Source organism: Saimiri boliviensis, chromosome 14 (genome assembly GCF_048565385.1).
Source record: "Saimiri boliviensis isolate mSaiBol1 chromosome 14, mSaiBol1.pri, whole genome shotgun sequence".
Lineage (NCBI taxonomy): Eukaryota > Metazoa > Chordata > Mammalia > Primates > Cebidae > Saimiri > Saimiri boliviensis.
Genome location: NC_133462.1, coordinates 36,482,363 through 36,505,255, shown reverse-complemented (window position 1 = coordinate 36,505,255; position 22,893 = coordinate 36,482,363). Strand labels below are relative to the sequence as shown.

The window sequence follows — 22,893 nt, the reverse complement described above, 5'->3', positions numbered from 1 at the left end:
CTGCAACCTCCACCTCCCCAGTTCAAGCGATTCTTGTGCCACAGCCTCCTGAGTAGCTGGGATTACAAGCACCCGGTACCACGGTCGGCCAATTTTTGTATTTTTTAGTAGAGACGATTTCACCATGCTGGCCAAGCTGGTCTTGAACTCCTGACCCCAAGTGATCCCCCTGCCTCAGCTTCCCAAAGTGCTGGGATTACAGGCGTGAGCCACTGTGCCTGGCCCAGGCTATGGCTTTAATTCGATAGGAATGCCGTGTGCAGTGCCTCACGCCAGTAATCCCAGCACTTTGGGAGGCCGAGGTGGGCAGATCACGAGGTCAGGAGATCAAGAGCATCCTGGCCAACACGGTGAAACCCCATCTCCACTAAAAATACAAAAAAAAATTAGCCAGGCATGTTGGCAGGCACCTGTAGTTCCACCTACTAGGGACGCTGAGGCAGGAAAATTGCTTGAACCCAGGAGGCAGAGGTTGCAGTGAGCCGAGATCATACCACTGCACTCCAGCCTGGGCGACAGAGTGAAACTCCACACACACACACACACACAAATTAGCCAAGTGTGGTGGCGGGCGCCTGTAGTCCCAGCTATGTAGGAGGCTGAGGCAGGACAATCACTTGAACCCAGGAGGCACAGGTTGCAGTAAGCCAAGATTACACCACTGCACTCTAGCCTGGACAACTGTGAGACTCTCAAAAAAGAAAGAAGCGAAGCTAGCGGGCGCCCTCTAGCGGCTATTGAGGGAACAGACTGGAGGTGGGAAGCGAAGGCAGCCGCTGGGGACCAGGAAGCAAACTGACTGCCCCGGGTCCCAAGTGAGCGATGACTGTTGCCCGCTCCCACTGCAGCAGTTGAGCAATGTCCCCATCCAAAAAGCACATAGACAGCGGCTAGATTCATCTTTTTAATGACATCCTAAAATTCAGAGGAGGGGCCGGCCGGGCCTCTGGGCTCAGCAGCTGTGAAGGAGGAGGGACCTTCAGCACACGCTAAGGCAGGTCATTTCAAAAAGGCACTCGCGATGGGGACTTCAAGCCCCTTTTCTATTTCTTCATATAAAATCAAGGGGACAGGGAAAGCTCCAAGGGCGAGGGAAGCAGAGAGAGTTTCTCTCTCAGCCTATGGAGTAAGGAAGAGGTGAGGAAGGGGCCGGTGCTGGGAGCGAGAAAGTGCCAAGTCCAGGCCTGCCCTCACAGACACGCAAAGCCCGCACCTTCCCTCCTAAAATCTGCTGCCGGGGCTGTAAGGAAGGCTCCTGTTCAAGCCCCCATCTCTTCTCCCTTCTAGCTGGTACGAAGCTGGTAATCTGCAGAGAAAGAATGAGCAGGGGCCGTCTCAGAAATGGGAAAGGGCGGGGGTCGGACGTGGTGGTGCACACCTGCAATCCCAGCACTCTGGGAGGCTGAGGTGGGCGGATCAATTGAGGTCAGGATTTCTAGACCAGCCTGGCCAACATGGTGGAACCTCGTCTCTACAAAAATTAGCTGAACATGGGGGCGCACGCCTGTAATCCTAGCTACTCCAGAGGCTGAGGCAGAAGAATCGCTTGAACCTGGGAGGTAGAGCCTGCAGTGAGCTGAGATCGTGCCTCTGCACTCCAGCCTGGGCGACAGAGCGAGACTACCATCTCAAAAAAGAAAAGAAATGAGAGGGGAAAGAAGAGGGACAGCCTCCCACGCCACTTCAATTTGTCCCTGATCTCAGCACTCATGATCAGCAAGGCTAAGAATGGGGCTAATAGGCTGGGCACGGTGGCTCACGCCTGTAATCCCAGCATTTTGGGAGGCTGAGGCAGGAGGATCATCTGAGGTTAGGAGTTTGAGACCAGCCTGGCCAACATGGCAAAACCCCATTTCTACTAAAAATACAAAAATTAGCCAGGCGTGGTGGCAGGCATCTGTAATCTCAACTACTCAGGAGGCTGAGGCAGGGAAAATTGCTTGAACCTGGAAGGCAGAAGTTGCAGTGAGCTGAGATCATGCCATCGCACTCCAGCCTGAGTGACAAAGGGAGACTCTGTCATAAGAACAAACAAACAAACAAACAAAAAAGACTGGGGCTAAAGACAGGTACTGTAACCATAGCAAGAAGCTGGTGTCCAGGCAGCAGATAGGGATTCTATATGTTCAGCCCCTTCTACAAATCACAACCACCCTAGAGCTGTCAATTGCTCCAGTTTTTTGTTTTTTGTTTTTTTTTTTTTTTGAGCCAGGGTCTCACTTGTGCCCAGGCTGGAGTGCAGTGGCACAATCATGGCTTACTGCAGCCTCAACTTCCTGGGCTCAGGCAATCCTCCCACCTCAGCCTGGTCAGTTGCTGAGACTACAGCTATACACATCATACCTGGCTAAGTTTTATATTTTTTGTAGAGAAGCAGTTTTCCTGTGTTGCCAAGGCTGGTCTGGAACTCCTGAGCCCAAGCAGTCCTACCACCTCAGCCTCCCAAAGTGTTGGAAATACAGATGTGAGCCACCACACCTGGGTCGACTGCCCCATTTTAAAGATGGGCAAACCAAGGCTCACAGTGCCATGACAAGAAGTAGCAATTCTTTTTTTTTTTTTTTTGAGACAGGGTCTCTGTTGCCCAGGCTGGAGTGCAATGGTGCAATCTCAGCTCACTGCAACCTCCGCCTTCTGGGTTCAAGCAATTCTCCTGCCTCAGTCTCCCAAATAGCTTGGATTATAGGCATGCGCCACTACACCTGGCTAATTTTTGTATTTTTAGTAGAAACAGAGTTTCACTATGTTGGCCAGGTTGGTCTCGAACTCCTGGCCTCAAGAGATCCACATGCCTTGGCCTCTCAAAGTGCTAAGATTACAGGTGTGAACCACTGCACTCAACCCTTCTTGAGTTTTTTTTCTTTTCTATTTCCTTTCTTTTTGAGACAGTCTCGCTTTGTTGCCCAGGCTGGAGTGCAATGGCACGATCTCAGCTCAATGCAACCTCTCCCTCCCAGATTCCAGCAATTCTCCTGCCTCAGCCTCCCAAGTAACTGGGATTACAGGCATGTGCCACCATGCCCAGATAATTTTTTGTCTTTTTTAGTGGAGACGGGGTTTTGCCATCATGGCCAGGCTTGTCTTGAACTCCTGATCTCAGGTGATCCACCTGCCTTGGACTCCCTAAGTGCTGGGATTACAGGTGTGAGCCACCTCGTCCGGCCACCTTCTTGAGTTTTCTGAACCAGAATGTGGTGAAAGCCCTGAGTTCCTACCCACTGCCCTTCCCTCACCCCACTGTCCTCGAAAGCCGGGCTGCCTTACCGCCACTCTGGGTGATGTAACGAACCCAGGGCAGGGCCTGGTAACCGCTTTTCTCAATGATCTTCATGTATCGGACCTGGAAGGGAATGAAAAGAGGTGCTCCAGGATTGCGGGAGGGAGGTGGCCAGGGCTAGGGAGAAAGAGATGGCTTAGGCCAGGGGGCTATGTGCCATAGGCTGGGATCACTGAGGGAACATGACATGGTCTTGGGGGATGAGGTGGCACAGGCAAGGGAATGGTGAATGACTTGGAGGTGGAGAAGAGAGAGAAACGAACAAGCCAGTGGGGAACGCGGTGGCACAGGCTGGGGGAGTGGAGGCCCAGGCTGCAAGCAGGTAGAGGTAACATTGCTCTCGGGAAAGGCCAGGAAGCCATCAGAGGAGTGGACATAGGCCGAGGGACTGAGGCGACTTGAGCCAAGGGACAGGAGAGAAAGGGACACACCAAAGTCAAGGGGAGGAGCCTCCCCACTGGCTTCTCTCACCTGGATCCCAGAGACGGTGAAGTAGGGGATCTCAAACTTGACCCCGATAGGGGGCCGGCCCTCCACCTCCTCCTTCTCCACACTGGGGAGGCCAAAGTGGGCTCGCATCAAGTACTCCTTGCCCCCCTGAGGGAACATGGGGGCATCAGACACACCAGGGTCCCTCTACCCCTTCCCAGACCTTCCTTATAGCAACCCCTGGAGCAAGATGTGCTCACAGCACATTTCACAGACAGGAAAATAATGGCTCCTTAGCCTGGGCAACAGAGTGAGATCCCATCTCTACAAAAAATTTAAAAATTAAAGCCGGGCACTGTGGCTCATGCCTGTAATCCCAGCAATTTGGGAGGCCCAGGTGGGTGATCACCTGAGGTCAGGAGCTCGACACCAGCCTGATCAACATGGAAAAACCCTGTCTTTACTAAAAATACACAAAAAAATTATCTAGGCGTGGTGGTGTATTCCTGTAATCCCAGCTACTTGGGAGGCTGAGGCAGGATAATTGCCTGAACCCAGGAGGTAGAGGTTGCGGTGAGCCGAGATCGCACGATTGTACTCCAGCCTGGGCAACAAGAGTGAAACTCCATCTCAAAAAAAAAAAAAAAAAAAAAAAAAAAAAAAATTAGCTAGGTGCAGTGGAACACACCTGTAGTTTCAGCTACTCGGGAGGCTGAGGCAGGAAGATCCCTTGAGCCTGGGAGTTTGAGGCTGTATTGAGCTGTGATCACACCACTGCACTCCAGCTTGGGTGACAGAGATTCACCAGGGAAGATTCTGACTGCAAAACCCAATTTTTTTTAAAACTACCATGTCCTGTTTTACAGACACTGATGATCCACCTCTCCCCAGATCACAGGGACAAGCCAAAACCTCTAGCAGCCCAGGGATTTCACAGACGGGCAAACTGAGCCTCCTTGAGGGGAAATGGCGTCTCCCAAGCCCACCCAGCTTAGCAAAGCAAGGGTGAGGAAGCTGAACCCAGGGCCAGTTTCCTCAAGACCTTGGCAGGGGGACACTTAAACCCACTTCCCATCATGGAGGCTTAGTGTACCCCTCTGTGAAGTAGACTGGTCTGGTTTCCACCTTGATCACTCCCAAAGAATCATCACCTGCATATGTACCTCTCTGATTTATTTTTATTTCTTTACTTTTTTTTTTTGAGATAGAGTCTCACTCTGTTGACAGTGTGGAGTGCAGTGGTGCAATCTCGGCTCACCACAACCTCTGCCTCCCGGGTGCAAGTGATTCTTCTGTCTCAGCCTCCCAAGTAGCTGGGATTACAGGCATGCACCACCACACTCGGCTAATTTTTGTATTTTTAGTAGAGACAGGGTTTCACCATTTTGGCCAGGATGGTCTTGATCTCTGGACCTCTTGTGATCCACCCGCCTTGGCCTCTCAAAATGCTGGGATTACAGGTGTGAGGCACCACACCCGGCCTCTTTCTTCTTAATCTTTTTTTTTTTGAGATGGAGTCTCACTCTTCCATTACCCAGGCTTAAGTCAGGTAGCTCAATCTCAGCTCACTGCAACCTCCACCTCCCAGGTACAAGCAATTCTCCTGCCTCAGTCTCCCAAGCAGTCAGGTTTACAGGCATATGCTATCACACCCAGCTAATTTTTATTTATTTATATATATATATATATATATATATATATATATATATATATATATATTTTTTTTTTTTTTTTTTTTTTTTTTTTTTTTTTTTTTTGAGACAGAGTTTCACTCTTGTTACCCAGGCTGGAGTGCAATGGCACGATCTCGGCTCACCACAACCTCCGTCTCCTGGGTTCAGGCAATTCTCCTGCCTCAGGCTCCTGAGTAGCTGGGATTACAGGCACGCGCCACCATGCCCAGCTAATGTTTTGTATTTTTAGTAGAGACGGGGTTTCACCATGTTGATCAGGATGGTCTCGATCTCTTGACCTCGTGATTCACCCGCCTCGGCCTCCCAAAGTGCTGGGATTACAGGCTTGAGCCACCGCGCCCGGCCTTAATTTTTATATTTTTAATAGAGACAGGGTTTCACCATGCTGGCCAGGCTGGTCTTGATCTCCTGACCTTAGGTGATCCACCCACCTCAGCCTCCCAAAGTGCTGGGATTACAGGTGTGAGCTACTGCGCCTGGTCTCTTAATTTTTTTTTCTTTTTAGATGGAGTCCTCTCACTCTGTTGCCCGGGCTGGAGTGCAGTGGCATGATCTCAGCTAACTGCAACATCTGCCTCCTGATCTCAAGCAATTCTCCTGCCTCAGCCTCCAGAGTAGCTGGGACTATAGGTGTGCACCACCATACCCAGCTAATTTTTGCATTTTTAGTAGAGATGGAGTTTCACCATGTTGGCCAGGATGGTCTCGATCTCTTGACCTCTTGATACACCTGCCTCAGCCTCCAAAACTGCTGGGATTGCAGGCATGAGCCACCACACCTAGCCTCTCTGAATCTTTTTATAGAGGCAGGGTCTCACTGTGTTGCCCAGGCAGGTCTCCAACTCCTGGGTTCAAGCAATCTGCCCATGTCAGCCTTTCAAAGTGCTGGGATTCCAGGCATGAGCCACCACACCTGACTGCATCTCTGATTTCTTCTCTGCCTTGTTCTCATGAGTCCTGGCCAGCCCTGACACTACTCCAGCCACCCCTACCCCCAGATGCTCCACCAGTCCCTAGTGCTTACCGGGAAAGACTTAATACTCCAAATCACGACGTTTTTCTCTGGCACATACTTGGCGCTGCCCACACTGGTCTTGAATCTGGGGGAGTCGGCATCACTGGGCACAGGCACAGATATCTCCACACCGTTGGCCACTGACTGTTTCTTAAACTGCCCCTTGGCCTATCAGAGAACAGAGCATGGAGCATGAAGAATTCGACTGCACATCCTGCAAATATTCACCAAGCCCTTTCCTGTACCATCTCATATGCTTTGTTTTGTTTTGGTTTGTTTGTTTGTTTTTTGAGACAGTCTCATTCTGTCACCCAGACTGGAGTTCAGTGGCACAATCTCAGCTCACCACAACTTCCACCTCCCAAGTTTAAGCAATTCTCCTGCCTCAGCCTCCCAAGTAGCTGGGATTACAGGCGCACAGCACCACGCCTGGCTAATTTTTGCATTTTTAGTAGAGACGGGGTTTCACCATGTTGGTCAGGCTAGTCTTGAACTCCTGACCTCGTGATTCGCCCGCCTTGGCCCCCCAAAGTGCTGGAATTACAGATGTGAGCCACCTTGCCTGGCCTGTTTTGTTGTTGTTTTAGATATAAAGTTTCACTCTTATTGCCCAGACTAGAGTGCAATGGCATGTTCTTGGCTCACCACAACCTTCGCCTTGGGGTTCAAGCGATTCTCACCTCAGCCCCCTGAGTGACTGGGATTAAGGTGAGCACCACCACACCTGGCTAATTTTTGTATTTTTTTTTTTTCTTTTTTTTTTTTTGAGACGGAGTTTCGCTCTTGTTACCCAGGCTGGAGTGCAATGGCGCGATCTCGGCTCACCGCAACCTCCGCCTCCTGGGTTCAGGCAATTCTCCTGCCTCAGCCTCCTAAGTAGCTGGGATTACAGGCACGCGCCACCACGCCCAGCTAGTTTTTTGTGTTTTTAGTAGAGATGGGGTTTCACCATGTTGACCAGGATGGTCTCGATCTCTCGACCTCGTGATCCACCCGCCTCGGCCTCCCAAAGTGCTGGGATTACAGGCTTGAGCCACCGCGCCCGGCCAATTTTTGTATTTTTAGTAGAGACAGAGTTTCACCATGTTGGCCAGGCTGCTCTTGAACTTCTGACTTCAGGTGATCTGCCCACCTCGGCCTCCCAAAGTGCTGGGATTAGATTACAGGTGTGAGCCACCACTCCCAGTGAAGTTTTTATTTGGTAACTGACTTTTTTTTTTTGGGAGATGGGTTCTAGCTCTATCATCCAGGCTAGACTCCTTGGCTCACTGCGACCACTTCCTCCTCCTGGGCTCAAGCAATCCTCCCACCTCAGCCTCCCAAGTAACTGGGATTACAAGTACTCACCACTATGCCAGGCTAATTGTTGTATTTTTTTGTAGAAACAGGGTTTCGCCATGTTGCCCAGGTTGGTCTCAAAGTCCTAGGCTTAAGTGACCTGCCCACTCCAGACTCCCAAAGTGCTGGGATTATAGGCATGAGCCACTATACCCACCCGAGATCATGCATTGTTAACAAGCATTCTCCCAAGGCCCACCTTGACCATGATCTCCACACGGCTGTGGGAGAACTTCTCAATGACAGACTCAATCCAGATCAGTGGCTTCACCTGTGGGCAAAAGATGGGTGCAGTTGTTGGAGACTCCAGGGTCACTCTTTTTTTTTTTTTTTTTTTGAGACAGAGTCTCGCTCTGTCACCCAGGCTGGAGCGCAGTAGCATGATCTCAGCTCACTGCAACCTATGCCTCCTGGGTTCAAGTAATTCTGCTGCCTCAGCCTCCTGAGTAGCAGGAACTACAGGCGTGTGCCACCATACCCAGCTAATATTTGTATTTTTTTTTTTTTTTGAGATGGAGTTTCGCTCTTGTTACCCAGGCTGGAGTGCAATGGTGCGATCTCAGCTCACCACAACCTCCGCCTCCTGGGTTCAAGCAATTCTCCTGCCTCAGCCTCCTGAGTAGCTGGGATTACAGGCACGTGCCACCATGCCCAGCTAACTTTTTGTATTTTTAGTACAAACAGTGTTTCACCATGTTGACCAGGATGGTCTTGATCTCTCGATCTCATGATCCACCAGCCTCGGCCTCCCAAAGTGCTGGGATTACAGGGTTGAGCCACCGCGCCTGGCCTAATTTTTGTATTTTTTTTTTTTTTTTGAGACGGAGTTTCGCTCTTGTTACCCAGGCTGGAGTGCAATGGCACAATCTCGGCTCACTGCAACCTCCGCCTCCTGGGTTCAGGCAATTCTCCTGCCTCAGCCTCCTGAGTAGCTGGGATTATAGGCACGCACCACCATGCCCAGCTAATTTTTTGTATTTTTAGTAGAGACGGGGTTTCACCGTGTTGACCAGGATGGTCTCGATCTCTTGACCTCGTGATCCACCCGCCTCGGCCTCCCAAAGTGCTGGGATTACATGCTTGAGCCACCGCGCCTGGCTAATTTTTGTATTTTTAATAGAGATGGGGTTTCACCCTGTTTGCCAGGCTGGTCTTGATTTCTTGACCTCAGGATTCACCCACCTTGGCCTTTCAAAGTGCTGGACTGCAGGCATGAGCCACCAAGACCAGCCCTTTTTTTTGAGACAGAGTCTGGCTTCTTCACCCAGGCTGGAGTACAATGGTGTGATCTCAGCTCACTGCAACCTTAGCCTACCAGGTTCAAGCAATTCTCCTGCCTCACCCTCCTCAGGAGCTGGGATTACAGGCATGTGCCACCACACCCAGCTAATTTTTATATTTTTAGTAGAGATGGGGTTTCACCCTGTTGGCCAGGCTGGTCTTGATTTCTTGACCTCAGGATTCACCCACCTTGGCCTTTCAAAGTGCTGGACTGCAGGCATGAGCCACCAAGACCAGCCCTTTTTTTTGAGACAGAGTCTGGCTTCTTCACCCAGGCTGGAGTACAATGGTGTGATCTCAGCTCACTGCAACCTTAGCCTACCAGGTTCAAGCAATTCTCCTGCCTCACCCTCCTCAGGAGCTGGGATTACAGGCATGTGCCACCACACCCAGCTAATTTTTATATTTTTAGTAGAGATGGGGTTTCACCCTGTTGGCCAGGCTGGTCTCAAACTCCTGACCTCAAGTGATCTACGCTCCTCGGTCTCCCAAGGTGCTGGGATTACAGGCGTGGGCCACCACACCTGGCTCAGAGCTACTCTTCAGCCTACCCCATCCTACCCCACCCACATGGGGCTGGCCCCTACCTCACCTGGGTGCTGAGGCGGTAGGACATGAGCTCAAAGTCACCATCAGGCGGGATGAAGGAGATGGTGCGGTCGTTGTCAAAGCGTGAGAGCCGCACGCACTGGTGGAATTTCACATCCTCTAGCTCTACCGATTTGTTCTTGCTGCCTGTAACTCAGAGTGGAGAGTCTGGAGTGACCCTGGGGGCCAGAGAAGAATTCCTATCCCCACCTTCCCTGCCCACCACTATCACTGCATATGGGGAAACTGAGGCCTAGAGAGGGTGCATTAAAACTAGCAGGGTAGAGCTGGAATCCGAAACTTGGCTTTTTTTTTTTTTTTTTTTTTTGAGACAGGACTCTCAAACTATCACCTGGGCTGGAGTTCGGTGACGTGACCTTGGCTTACTTTCACCTCCGCCTCTCAGGTTCAAGTGATTCTCCTGCCTCAGCTTCCCAAGTAGCTGGAATTACAGTCACCCACCATCACACCCAGCTAATTTTTTGTATTTTTAGTAGAGATGGGGTTTCACTCTGTTGGCCAGGCTGGTCTTAAATGCCCGACCTCGTGACCCACCCTCCTTAGCCTCCCAAAGTATTGGGATTACGGGCATGAGCCACCATGCCCAGCCATCTAGCTTTTAAATACGATGCTAAGCCAGGCACAGTAGCTCACACCTGTAATCCTAGCACTTTGGGAGGCCAAGGCAGGAAGATCACTTGAGGCCAGGAGTTTAGACCAACCTGGGCAATATAATGAGATCACTGTCTCTATAAAAAAAATTTAAAAATTAGCCAGGCGCAGTGGCTCAAGCCTGTAATCCCAGCACTTTGGGAGGCCGAGGCGGGTGGATCATGAGATCAAGAGATCGAGACCATCCTGGTCAACATAGTGAGACCCCGTCTCTACTAAAAATACAAAAAATTAGCTGGGCATGGTGGCACGTGCCTGTAATCCCAGCTACTCAGGAGGCTGAGGCAGGAGAATTGCCTGAGCCCGGGAGGCAGAGGTTGCGGTGGGCCGAGATCGTGCCATTGCACTCCAGCCTGGGTAACAAGAGCGAAACTCCGTCTCAAAAAAAAAAAAAAAAAAAAAAAAAAAAAATTAGATGGTACTTGCCTATGGTCCCAGCGCTCGAGAGGCTGAGGTAGGAGGATCAACTGAGCCTCGGAAGTTGAGGCTGCAATGAGCTACAATCACACCACTACACTCCAGCCTGGGCGACAGAGGGAGACCCCGTCCCAAAATACATGAATACATATGATACTATTCTGTCTCCTCCTTTCAGCAGGATGTCAGCTCCGTAAAAACATGGGTTTGTCTTTTTCTTCTCTGCTGTGTCCTCAGACCCTAAAACTGCACCTGGCACCCAATAGCTGCTCCATCATGAAACAGCCTGTGCAGTCAACCAATGGCTGCAATACTGGCTGTGACCAGCAGAGGGTGAGCAAGCGCTTATTTCAAAACGGGCTGCCATTCTCTAGGCCCTCACGTGGGATGGGTTCACGACTCCCCTGTGTACTTCCCAGAAGAGAGGTCCCCTAAATACTTACGGCCAGTGAGCTCAAAGAGCACACGGTCATTGAGGCCCAGCCGCAGCTCAGGCATTCCTGACAGAAACACCTTGAGCTTGATGGTACCGACGATCTCACTCAGCAGGACGCTGCCGTTGGCATTGACCTGAGGGTGAACGTTGGGGGGTGGTCAGCAGGCATCCAGCCCCCTCTCCTGCAGCCAGGCCCTGGAAAGGGTCCGGGGGAGGTATGTGGGCTCACCAGCAGGTTGACAGACTCTATGACATCAATGAAGACCTCGTTCTTCTTATACTTGATACCCTCAGAGCGCCAGGACACAGCATTGGTGACAGTGGGTGGCACTCGTGATTTGCCTGTCTCCAGCTTGTTGCTCTGCTGAGTGATGTACCTGGCAGGAGGGTGGCAGGGACAAGCAGCTGGACCCAGGGACACCTCCCTGGACCTCCTCCAGTTCCCTACACCCATGGTCCAGCCCATGGCTACCCCCAGGGCTCCACTCACTCCTGCAGGATCTTGCTGTCAGTGGTCTGCGGGAAGCCAAAGTCCATGAGCTCGTCCAGCAACTCATAGACAATGACAAAGTTGTCCCGGATGCTCTCCTCCTCCAGCTCCTTGAAGTATTCACAGAATACCTGGGGGTTGGGGGAGACAGATACTCACAAAATGTGGCTATGGGCTGGGCACAGTAGCTCATGACTGTAACCCCAGCACCTTGGAAGGCCAAGGCACAAGGATCACTTGAGGTCACGAGTTCAAGACCAGCCTGGGCAACATAGTAAGCCCCTATTTGTACCAAAAAAAAAAAAATTTTTTTGTTAGCTTGGCATGATGGTGGACACTGGTAGTCCAGCTACTCAGGAGGCTCAGTCAGGAGGATTGCTTGAGCCCAGGAGATCGAGGCTGCAGGAAGCCATGATAATGCACTGCACTCCAGCCTGGGCAACGGTATAAGACCATGTCTCAAAAAGAAAAAAGGCCAGGCATGGTGATTCATGACTGTAATCCCAGGACTTTGAGAGGCCAAGGCAGTCAGATAGATTGAGCTCAGGAGTTTGAGACGAGACCAGCCTAATGGCCAAATTCATCTCTAGTAAATAAATACAAAAAAAGATGGGCATGGTGGCAGGTGCCTGTAATCCCAGCTACTCAGGAGGCTGAGGCAGGAGAATCACTTGAACCTGGGAGGCGGAGGTTGAGCCGAGATCGCACCAACTTGGGCGACAAGAGTGAAACTCTGTCTCAAGAAAGAAAAGAAAAGAAAGAAACATCCAAGTTCATGAACATTCTAAATTTTATCCACTGGCCCCGTGAATCTGGAGCTAGCACCAGGTTAAGATCCCCTGAGAACACTTATGTATGACCGAAGCGGAGAAACTATACTCATTTGACACTTTTCCCCAGCTCACCTCGCAGTGGGGTCCTTGTCATTCAAACCTCAGCTCCAATGTCCCTTCTTTGGCAAAGCACTCCCTCCCTTGAGATCAGCACTTAAGTCATAGGTTAACACAATCCTCTGTTTAATCTCCTTAATGCCCTCTCCCCACTTTTTTTTAGAAGAATTGACGCTCTTGCCCATGCTGGGTTGCAGTGGCTTGATCTCATCTCACTGCAACCTCCACTTCCCGAGATCAAGTGATTCTCCTGCCTCAGCCTCCCAAGTAGCTGGGATTACAGGTGCGCACCACCATGCCTGGCTAATTGTTGTATTTTTTTTTTTTTTTTTTTTTTTGAGACGGAGTTTCGCTCTTGTTACCCAGGCTGGAGTGCAATGGCACAATCTCGGCTCACTGCAACCTCTGCCTCCTGGGTTCAGGCAATTCTCCTGCCTCAGCCTCCTGAATAGCTGAGATTACAGGCACACGCCACCATGCCCAGCTAATTTTTTGTATTTTTAGTAGAAACGGGGTTTCACCATATTGACCAGGATGGTCTCGATCTCTTGACCTCGTGATCCACCCACCTCGGCCTCCCAAAGTGCTGGGATTACAGGCGTGAGCTACCGCGCCCGGCCTTTTTTTCCTTTTTTTTGAGACGGAGTTTCGCTCGTTACTCAGGTTGGAATGCAATGGCGCGATCTCGGCTCACCACAACTTCCGCCTCCTGGGTTCAGGCAATTCTCCTGCCTCAGCCTCCTGAGTAGCTGGGAGTACAGGCACGCGCCACCGTGCCCAGCTAATTTTTTGTATTTTTAGTAGAGACGGGGTTTCACTATGTTGACCAGGATGGTCTCCATCTTTTTTTTTTTTTGAGACGGAGTTTTTGCTCTTGTCACCCAGGCTGGAGTGCAATGGCGCGATCTCGGCTCACCGCAACCTCCGCCTCCTGGGTTCAGGCAATTCTCCTGCCTCAGCCTCCTGAGTAGCTGGGATTACAGGCACGCGCCACCATGCCCAGCTAATTTTTCGTATCTTTAGTAGAGACGGGGTTTCACCATGTTGACCAGGTTGGTCTCAATCTCTCGACCTTGTGATCCACCCGCCTCGGCCTCCCAAAGGGCTGGGATTACAGGCTTGAGCCACCGCGCCCAGCTAATTGTTGTACTTTTAATAGAGACGAGGTTTCACCATGTTGGCCAGGATGGTCTCAAACTCCTGAACTCATGATCTGCCCACCTCAGCCTCCCAAAGTGCTGGGATTACAGGTGTAAGCCACCACACCTGGCCTCCTTAATGCCCTTTAACTCCACAGTGTACTGTCTCATTCCCTTTGTTAGCATCAGCGAACAAGGGGACCAGGACTCTGCCTAGTGCGTCCATAGCTGTGTATTCCCATTTTGCAAAGAGAAGGCAAATCAGGCTGGGCACGGTGGCTCACACCTGTCATCCCAGCACTTTGGGAGGCCAAGGCAGGTGGCCCACCTGAGGTCAGAAGTTCAAGACCAGCCCGACCAACATGGTAAAACCCCGTCTCTACTAAAAATACAAAACTAGCCAAGTGTGGTGGCACGCCTTTAATCCCAGCTACTCAGGAGGCCGAGGCAGGAGAATCACTTGAACCCAGGAGGAGGAGGTTGCAATGAGCTGAGATCCAGCCTGGGGAACAAGAGTGAGACTTGGTCTCAAAAAAAAAAGAGAGAGAGAAGGCAAATCAATAAATATTTCTTGTTCGTGGAAGAATATTTATAGGCAGGGTGCAGTGACTCACTCATACATATAATCCCCGGCTGGTAACATGGAGAGGCCCTGTCTCTACAAAAAATACCAAAAAATGGCAGGGAACAGTGGGTCACGCCTATAATCCCAGCACTTTGGGAGGCTGAGGCAGATGGATCACCTTAGTTCAGGAGTTTGAGACCAGCCTGGCCAACATGGAGAAAACCCGTGTCTACTAAAAATATAAAAATTAGCTGGGCATGGTGGTGGGAACCTGTAGTCCCAGCTACTCAGGAGGCTGAGGCCTGAGAATCGTTTGAACCTGGTAGGAGGAGGTTGCAGTGAGCTGAGATTATGCCACTGCACTTCAGCCTTGGAGAGAGAGTGAGACCCCTTCTCAAAAAATAAAAATAAAAATATAAAAATTAGCCTAGTATGGTGACATGAACCTGTAGTCCCAGCTACTTGGGAGGCTGAGGCACAAGAATCACTTGAACCCAGGAGGCAGAGGTTGCAGTGAACTGAGATTGTGCCATTGCACTCCAGCCTGGTCAACAGAGAGACACTCTATCTCAAAAAAATTTAATTTAATATAATTTGATTTGATTTGATTTAATTTAATTTAAAAAGGAAGATCAAGGCTGTAGTGCGTCACTGCTCTCCAGTCTGGGTTACAGAGCAAGACCCTGTCTCAAACAAACAAACAAAAGGCCGGGCACAGTGGCTCATGTCTGTAATCCCAGGACTTTGGGAGGCCAAGGTGGGTGGATCACCTGGGGTCAGGAGTTCAACACCAGCTTGGCCAACATGGAGAAACCCCGTCTCTAGTAAAAAATACAAAAGTAGCTGGGCATGGCGGTAGATGCCTGTAATCCCAGCTATTCAGGAGGCTGAGACAGGAGCATCACTTGAACCGAGGAGGCAGAGGTTGCGGTGAGCTGAGATCGCGCCATTGCACTCCAGCCTGGGCAAGAAGAGCAAAACTCCATCTCAAAAAACAAACACACAAACAAACAAAAACCAGTGGCATTTTTTTTTTTTTTTGAGATGGAGTTTCACTCTTGTTACCCAGGCTGGAGTGCAATGGCGTGATCTCGGCTCACCGCAACCTCCGCCTCCTGGGTTCAGGCAATTCTCCTGCCTCAGCCTCCTGAGTAGCTCGGATTACAGGCATGTGCCACCATGCCCAGCTACTTTTTTGTATTTTTAGTAGAGATGGGGTTTCACCATATTGACCAGGATGGTCTCGATCTCTTGACCTTGTGATCTACCCGCCTCAGCCTCCCAAAGTGCTGGGATTACAGGCTTGAGCAACCGCGCCCGGCCTAAACCAGTGGCATATTATAAATATTCAATACATTAGGGCTGGGCACGGTGGCTCAAGCCTGTAATCCCAGCACTTTGGGAGGCCGAGGTGGGTGGATCACAAGGTCAAGAGATCAAGACCATCTTGGTCAACAAGGTGAAGCCCCATCTCTACCAAAAATACAAAAAATTAGCTGGGCATGGTGGTGTGTGCCTGTAATCCAAGCTACTCAGGAGGCTGAGACAGGAGAATTGCCTGAACCTAGGAGGTGGAGGTTGCGGTGAGCCGAGATCGTGCCATTGCACTCCAGCCTGGGTAACAAGAGCGAAACTCCGCCTCAAAAAAAAAAAAAAAAGCCGGGCGCGGTGGCTCAAGCCTGTAATCCCAGCACTTTGGGAGGCCGAGGCGGGTGGATCACGAGGTCGAGAGATCGAGACCATCCTGGTCAACATGTTGAAACCCCGTTTCTACTAAAAATACAAAAAATTAGCTGGGCACGGTGACGCGTGCCTGTAATCCCAGCTACTCAGGAGGTTGAGGCAGGAGAATTGCCTGAACCCAGGAGGCGGAGGTTGCGGTGAGCCGAGATCGCGCCATTGCACTCCAGCCTGGGTAACAAGAGCGAAACTCTGTCCCAAAAAAAAAAAAAAAAAAAAAATTCAATACATTATTATATGATTATTCTAATATTTGTGATAATCTAACAATAGCAGTAAACCTTCGTTGAGCACTTACTATACACTGAGCAATGTTCTAGGCACTTAACAGGTATTAATTTATTTGTACAACAACGCTGAGGCAGGGCTTGTTATAACCCCTAGTTTAGAAGCACAGAGATGAGGCTGGGTGCGGTGCCTCACACCTGTAATCCCAGCATTTTCGGAGGCTGAGGCAGGTGGATTACTTGAGGTCAGGAGTTCGAGAGCAGCCTAGCCAACATGGTGAAACCCTGTCTCTACTAAAAGTACAAAAATTAGCTGGGCAAGGCCAGGCTTGGTGGCTCGTACCTGTAATCCCAGCACTTTGGAATGCTGAGGTGGGGGCATCATGAGGTCAGAATTTTGAGAGCAGCCTGACCAATATGGTGAAACCCTGTTTCTACTAAAAATAGAAAAATTAGCTGGGCATGGTGGCGGGTGCCTGTAATCCCAGCTACGCAGGAGAATCACTTAAACCCAGGAGGTGGAGGTTGCAGTGAGCCAAGATTGCGCCACTGTACTCCAGCCTGGGTGACAGAATGAGACTTTTTTTTTTTTTTTTTTTTTAAAGCACAGAGATGAGAAGTCACTTGCTCCAGGTCACACAGTGAGGAAATAGGGAAGTTGGGACTGGATGCAAGTTCTTGGGCTTAGCTGAGCTGTACACTCTCTGAGACATTCTTGGTTCCTGCCCTTTAGGGAGAGAGGGCCTCATAAGCAGCTGATGAGATGCAGCGTGATGGGGCTTTGATGCACAGGGACTCGGGCAAGGCCCAAGGGAAGGGCTGAGCTTGGCGGCTTATGCCTGTAATCACAGCAATTTGGGAGGCTGAGGCAGGAAGACTGCTTCCATTCCGGAGTTCTAGACCAACCTGAGTAATATAGCAAGATCCTGTCTCTACCAAAAAAAAAAAAAAAGGAAGGCGGCCCAGGGAGAGCTGGAAAGTCTTCCTATCAGAAAAAGATCTCAAGGCCAGGTGCAGTGGCTCACACCAGTAATCCCAGCACTTCGGGAGGCCGAGGCAGGTGGAGCACGAGGTCAGGAGTTCGAGACCAGCCTGACCAACATGATGAAACCCTGTTTCTACTAAAAATACAAAAGTTAGCTGGGTGTGGTGGCAGATGCCTGCAATCTCAGCTACTTGGGAGAACTGCTTAAACCTGGGAGGCAGAGGTTGCAGTGAGCCGAGACCATATCACGGTACTCCAGCCTGGCGACAGAGTGAGACTATAGAAAAAGAAAGGAAGAAAGGAGGGAAGGAGGGAAGGAAAGAAGGAAGGAAGAAGGAAAGAGATCTCAAAAGAGGCAGGCAAGAGGGGTAGACGGATAGACCAGTCAGCCAATGGGAGGCCAGTACCTACCTCTATTGTCTTATACAGGAAGGAGTACACCAGCGAGGCATTGGCGTTCTTCAATGTGGTGGCCACCACTGGGGACAGCAAGGTTCAGGAAAAGGTGCCATTTATGGAGGCGTAAATGGAGTACAGACCCTGAACCTCCACCCTGTCCCTTGCCACCACCCCCATCTCTACCTGCCCCTGCCCCTGGCCCTGCCCCTGTCCCCCAGCCTGAGCCACACAGATATGCTGTGCAACTCCAGTCTTCAAGCCACCCTCTCGGCTTAAGCCGCTACCATCGCTGCCACCCCTACACACCCGCCTCCAGGGACGCCACATGGGTGGATACAGTAGAGGTTGCTGTGTTTTATCCATAGGAAGTGGACTTCGCCATAGCTCAGCAGCGGGGTGAGGGCACCCTCCTCCTCCCGCTGCACCAGAAGAGGCATGAAGTGCTCGATCTTGCTCATGGGCACATCGCCCTTGTAGTTGCGGCTGATCAGGGGCTGAGGGTGTGAGGAAGGGACCTGGTCACCACCAGCATCCAGGAACCTACCACACAGTGGGGGCACAGTGCCCAGTTCTGACCCTACTTCCTAGCTGAGGGACCCGGGCAAGGCTCTGCCTCCTTGTGCCTCAGTTTCCCACTCTGTAAAATGGGAGTGTGATGACTGACAATAACTAATGGGTCTAGGGTCTTCATTAAGTGCCAGGCCGTGTTCTAGTTTAGAGTAGGTGATAGCCGGGCGCGGTGGCTCAAGCCTGTAATCCCAGCACTTTGGGATGCTGAGGCGGGTGGATCACAAGGTCAAGAGATGGAGACCATACTGGTGAAACCTCGTCTCTACTAAAAATACAAAAAAATTAGCTGGGCATGGTGGCGCATGCCTGTAATCCCAGCTACTCAGGAGGCTGAGGCAGAAGAATTGCCTGAACCCAGGAGGCGGAGGTTGCGGTGAGCCGAGATTGCATCATTGCACTCCAGCCTGGGTAACAAGAGCGAAACTCCGTCTCAAAAAAAAAAAAAAAAAAAAAAAAAAGAGTAGGTGATAGGTGGGTGTGGTGGCTCACACCTGTAACCCTAGCACTTTGAGAGGATGAGGTGGGCAGATCACCTGAGGTCAGGAGTTTGAGACCAGCCTGACCAACCTAGCAAAACTCTGTCTCTACTAAAAATACAAAAAAATTAGCTAGGCATGGTGGCGTGCACCTGTAATCTCAGCTACTCAGAAGGCTGAAGCAGAACTGCTTGAACCCAGGGGTCGGAGGTTGCAGTGAGCTGGGCCTAGATGGCACCACTACACTCCAGCCTGGGCGACAGATTGAGACTGTCTCAAAAAAAAAAAGACTCGAGCAGGTGACAACCGGGGGCAGTGGCTCACACCTGTAATCCCAGCACTTTGAGAAGATGAGGCAGGCAGATCACCTGAGGTCAGAAGTTCGAGACCAGCATGGCCAACATGGTGAAACACTATCTTTATTAAAAATACAAAAATTAGGGCCGGGCACGGTGGCTCAAGCCTATAATCCCAGCATTTTGGGAGGCCAAGGCGGGTGGATGACGAGGTCAAGAGATCGAGACCATCCTGGTCAACATGGTGAAACCCTGTCTCTACTAAAAATACAAAAAATTAGCTGGGCATGGTGGTGCGTGCCTGTAATCCCAGTTACTCAGGAGGCTCAGGCAGGAGAATTGCTTGAACCCAGGAGGCGGAGGTTGCAGTGAGCCGAGATCGTGCCATTGCACTCCAGCCTGGGTAACAAGAGCGAAACTCCGTCTCAAAAAAAAAGAAAAAAAAAATACAAAAATTAGACCAGGTGCAGTGGCTCACGCCTATTATCCCAGCACTTTGGGAGGCTGAGGTGGGCAGATCACGAGCTCAGGAGATTGAGACCAACAAGGCTAACACAGTGAAACCCCATCTCTACCAAAAATACAAAAAAATTAGCCAAGTGTGGTGACACGTGCCTGTGGTCCCAGCTACTTGGGAGGCTGAGGCAGAAGAATCACTTAAACCTGGGAGGCAGAGGTTGCGGTGAGCCGAGAACATGCCATTGCATTCCAGCCTGGATAACAAGAGTGAAATTCTACCTTAAAAAAAAAAAATTAGCCAGGCATGGTGGCAGGCACATATAATCCAAGCTACTCGGGAGGCTGAGGCAGGAGAATCACTTGAACCTGGGAAGTAGAGATTGCAGTGAGTGGAGATCTCGTCACTGCACTCCAGCCTGAGCGACAGAGTAAGATTCTGTCTTGAAAAAATTAAAAAGGGAGCTTTGTGCAGCGGCATTATCATAGCCAACGAGGTTTATCTGAGGCTTGATTATTGCTAATTGAAAACTTTTCCCAATACCCCGCCATGACGACTTGAAATATAGTCGGCATTGGCAATTTTTGGCAGTCTCTACGGGGACTGAATCAAAAAAAAAAAGGAGAAAAGAAAAAAAAGAAAAAGGGTAGGTGTTTGCATCCATAAAAGAAAGAAATGACGTCTTTCACAGGGACATGGATGAAGCTGGAGGCCGTTATCCTCTAACACGGGAATAGAAAACCAAATACTGCATATTCTCACTTATAACTGGGAGCTATGTGATGAGAACACATGGACACACAGAGAGGGACAGACACCGGGGCCTTTGGAGGGTGGAGGGTGGGATGAGGGAAAGGATCAGCAAAAATCACTAATGGAGGCCAGGCGTGGTGGCTCACGCCTATAATCCCAGCACTTTGGGAGGCCGAGGCAGACGGATCATTAAGTCAGGAGTTCAAGACCAGCCCGGCCAAGATGGTGAAACCCCATCTCTATTATTTAAAAAAAAAAAAAAAAAAAAGGCCGGGCGCGGTGGCTCAAGCCTGTAATCCCAGCACTTTGGGAGGCCGAGGCGGGTGGATCACGAGGTCAAAAGATCGAGACCATCATGGTCAACATGGTGAAACCCCATCTCTACTAAAAATACAAAAAATTAGCCGGGTGTGGTGGCACGCGCCTGTAATCGCAGCTACTCAGGAGGCTGAGGCAGGAGAATTGCCTGAACCCAGGAGCAGAGGTTGCGGTGAGCCAAGATTGCGCCATTGCGCTCCAGCCTGGGTAACAAGAGTGAAACTCCGTCTCAATAAAAAAAAAAAAATGATTGTTTCGTCCAGGGTCTGAACAGGAAGGACCCTTGGCAGGTTCTCAAACATCTTAGCTCTCACTATTAATATTAACAGAAATCTTATTTTCACCACTGTTATTTTGGCTATTAAACAACAAGACAGGCCAGCTGCAGTGGCTCACACCTGTCATCTCAGCACTTTGAGCAGGAGGATCGCTGGAGCCCAGGAGTTCAAGACCATCTAGGTAACATAGCAAGACCCCATCTCCACACACACACACACACACACAAAAGGCTGGGTGTGGTAGCTCACACCTGTAATCCCAGCAGTTTGGGAGGCCAAGGTGGGTGGACCACTTGAGGTGAGGAGTTCAAAACCAGCGTGGCCATGACGGTGAAACCCTGCTTCTACTAAAAATACAAAAATCAGCTGGGCATGGTGGCAGGTGCCTGCAGTCTCAGCTACTCGGGAGGCTGAGGCAGGAGAATCCCAGCCTGGGTGACAAAGTGAGATTCCATCTCAAAAAAGAAAAAAAATTTAAAATAGCCAGGCATGGTGGAGGGTGGAGTCAGCCCACAGCCCCAGGTACTCAGGAGTTTGACACAGCTTTGGCAACATAGCGGGATCTCGCGACAAAAAAATTTCAAGAATTAGCCAGGCATGGTGGCCTGCACCTGTGTTTTCACAGCTCCTCTGGAGGCCGAGGCAGGAGGATCCCTTGAACCCAGGAGTTCCAGGCTGCAGTGAGCTACGATGGCATCACTGCACTCCAGGCTGGATGACAGCAAAAGACCCTGTCTTGAAAATTAAAAAAGGCAAGAAGAATGAAAGGACTTCAAAGACACAAGACAGCCACAGAGGGGAGTTAGAAGCCCCTGCCTCAGCCGCCTTCTCCAGGTATTAACACTGCAGATGTCGGTGGTGATGGAGAGAATTTCAGTTTGCTGAGTTCCTAATATTTGCAGAAAGGCCACTGTGCTAAGTAGTTTACACGCAGAGAGTTGTATTAATTCTCATTGGGTGGGGAACTCTGTTGCTCCCATTTTTACATACAGAGAAACTGAGGCCCTGAGAGGCGAAGGCCTTGGCCTCTGGCACAAGGTGAGTGAATGCTGGAGGTGGGATTTGACCCCGATTCCCAGGGACTGCGGGGGGAGGGGGTGTTCCCAGGCCCCTTTCTGGGGCCTCCCTCCCTGGCCTGCGCAGAGTAGTCGCCCCTGAATCCCCGGGAGCGAGACCTCACCAGTCAGTCTCCCAACTCCTCATGCCCAGCCTCACCTTGCCCTTGACGTCGAGAATGAAGACCGCCGAGGCGGACATGGTGGTGACCGAGGGACCTAGGAGGCGGGGAGGGAGCGCGGGGAGGCGACGGCGGCGCCGCTTCCTTCTTCCTGCGGAAGCGCCTGCGCCCAGGTGAGCGCCCAGGTGTGTGCGTCTTAAAGGGGAGGCCGCCAGGTGAGCAGCGCTGTCGGCAGACGCGAAGACGGCTGCGGGACCCGGTACTGCGGCTTCAGATGGGTCTGCTGCTCCGCTTCACTTTCCCTACCCACCCAGGAGTACCGATAGGTGGAGACCCCAGACAAATCATCCATCCTTCCACCCATTCATTCATCCTTCCTTACATTCCTCTCTCCATCCATCCATCCATCCATTCATTCTCTCTTCCATTCATTAATCCATCCATGCATACACTCATTTGGCCATTCATTAATCCATGTTCCATAGATTCATCCATCCATCCATTCATCATCCATCCATTCATCCATTTTTGCATTTATTTTTTCTTTTTTTTCTTTTTTTTGCATTTATTTATTTATTCATCTATCCATTATCCATCCATCCATCCATTTATTCATTCATTCATCCACTCTTACATTCATCATTGTTCATCTTTCCACTCATCCATCCATTCATCCATTCATCCATTCTTACATTCGTCAATTTATTCATCTGTCCATCCATCCATTCATCCATCCATCCGTTCATCCATTCTTACATTCATCAATTTATTTATCTATCCATCCATCTATTCTAGCATTCAATTCATCCATCCATCCATCCATTTATGATCCACTCATCCATTATTACATTCATTAATTTATCTATCCACCCATTCATCCATTCTAGCATTCATCATTTTATTCATGTATCCATCCATCATTCCACTCATCCATCCATTCACCCATTCTTTTTTATTTTTTCTTTTTCTTTTTCTTTTTCTTTTCT

At 50.3% G+C, this 22,893-nt stretch overlaps 1 protein-coding gene and 1 non-coding gene across 3 annotated transcripts; one reads left to right on the top strand and one right to left on the bottom strand.

The window, feature by feature from the left end:
• Window positions 1-891: 891 nt before the first annotated feature.
• AP1M2 (adaptor related protein complex 1 subunit mu 2) lies at window positions 892-22,095 on the bottom strand. 2 transcript variants are annotated; one of them, XM_039467037.2, is made up of 12 exons: window positions 21,946-22,095; window positions 17,920-18,076; window positions 17,595-17,662; window positions 11,638-11,768; window positions 11,377-11,524; window positions 11,155-11,281; window positions 9,627-9,775; window positions 7,953-8,024; window positions 6,425-6,583; window positions 3,749-3,874; window positions 3,265-3,340; window positions 892-1,306 (listed from the first exon to the last, which is right to left on the bottom strand). In XM_039467037.2, the coding sequence occupies exons 1-12, from the start codon at window positions 21,985-21,987 to the stop codon at window positions 1,284-1,286; spliced, it is 1,278 nt and encodes a 425-aa protein (XP_039322971.1). In that variant the 5' UTR covers window positions 21,988-22,095; the 3' UTR covers window positions 892-1,283. The 2 variants fall into 2 exon arrangements, with proteins under 2 accessions (XP_039322971.1, XP_039322972.1); XM_039467038.2 differs by having other exon boundaries at window positions 9,627-9,769; window positions 21,946-22,088.
• On the top strand, window positions 19,844-19,984 carry LOC120362926 (U4 spliceosomal RNA). The gene has a single exon (XR_005578712.1). It is a non-coding gene; the product is annotated as a U4 spliceosomal RNA (small nuclear RNA).
• Window positions 22,096-22,893: the final 798 nt, after the last annotated feature.

Bases quoted from the DNA above. Each gene is read 5' to 3' on its own strand.
- AP1M2 (XM_039467037.2), bottom strand. From the start codon at position 21,987: ATGTCCGCCTCGGCGGTCTTCATTCTCGACGTCAAGGGCAAG. The intron at 9,776-11,154 runs GTAAGTATTTAG...CTCCACTCTGAG, and splicing joins GCTCTTTGAGCTCACTGGCC to TTACAGGCAGCAAGAACAAA. The intron at 1,307-3,264 runs GTAAGGCAGCCC...CTTTCTCTGCAG, and splicing joins TTACATCACCCAGAGTGGCG to ATTACCAGCTTCGTACCAGC.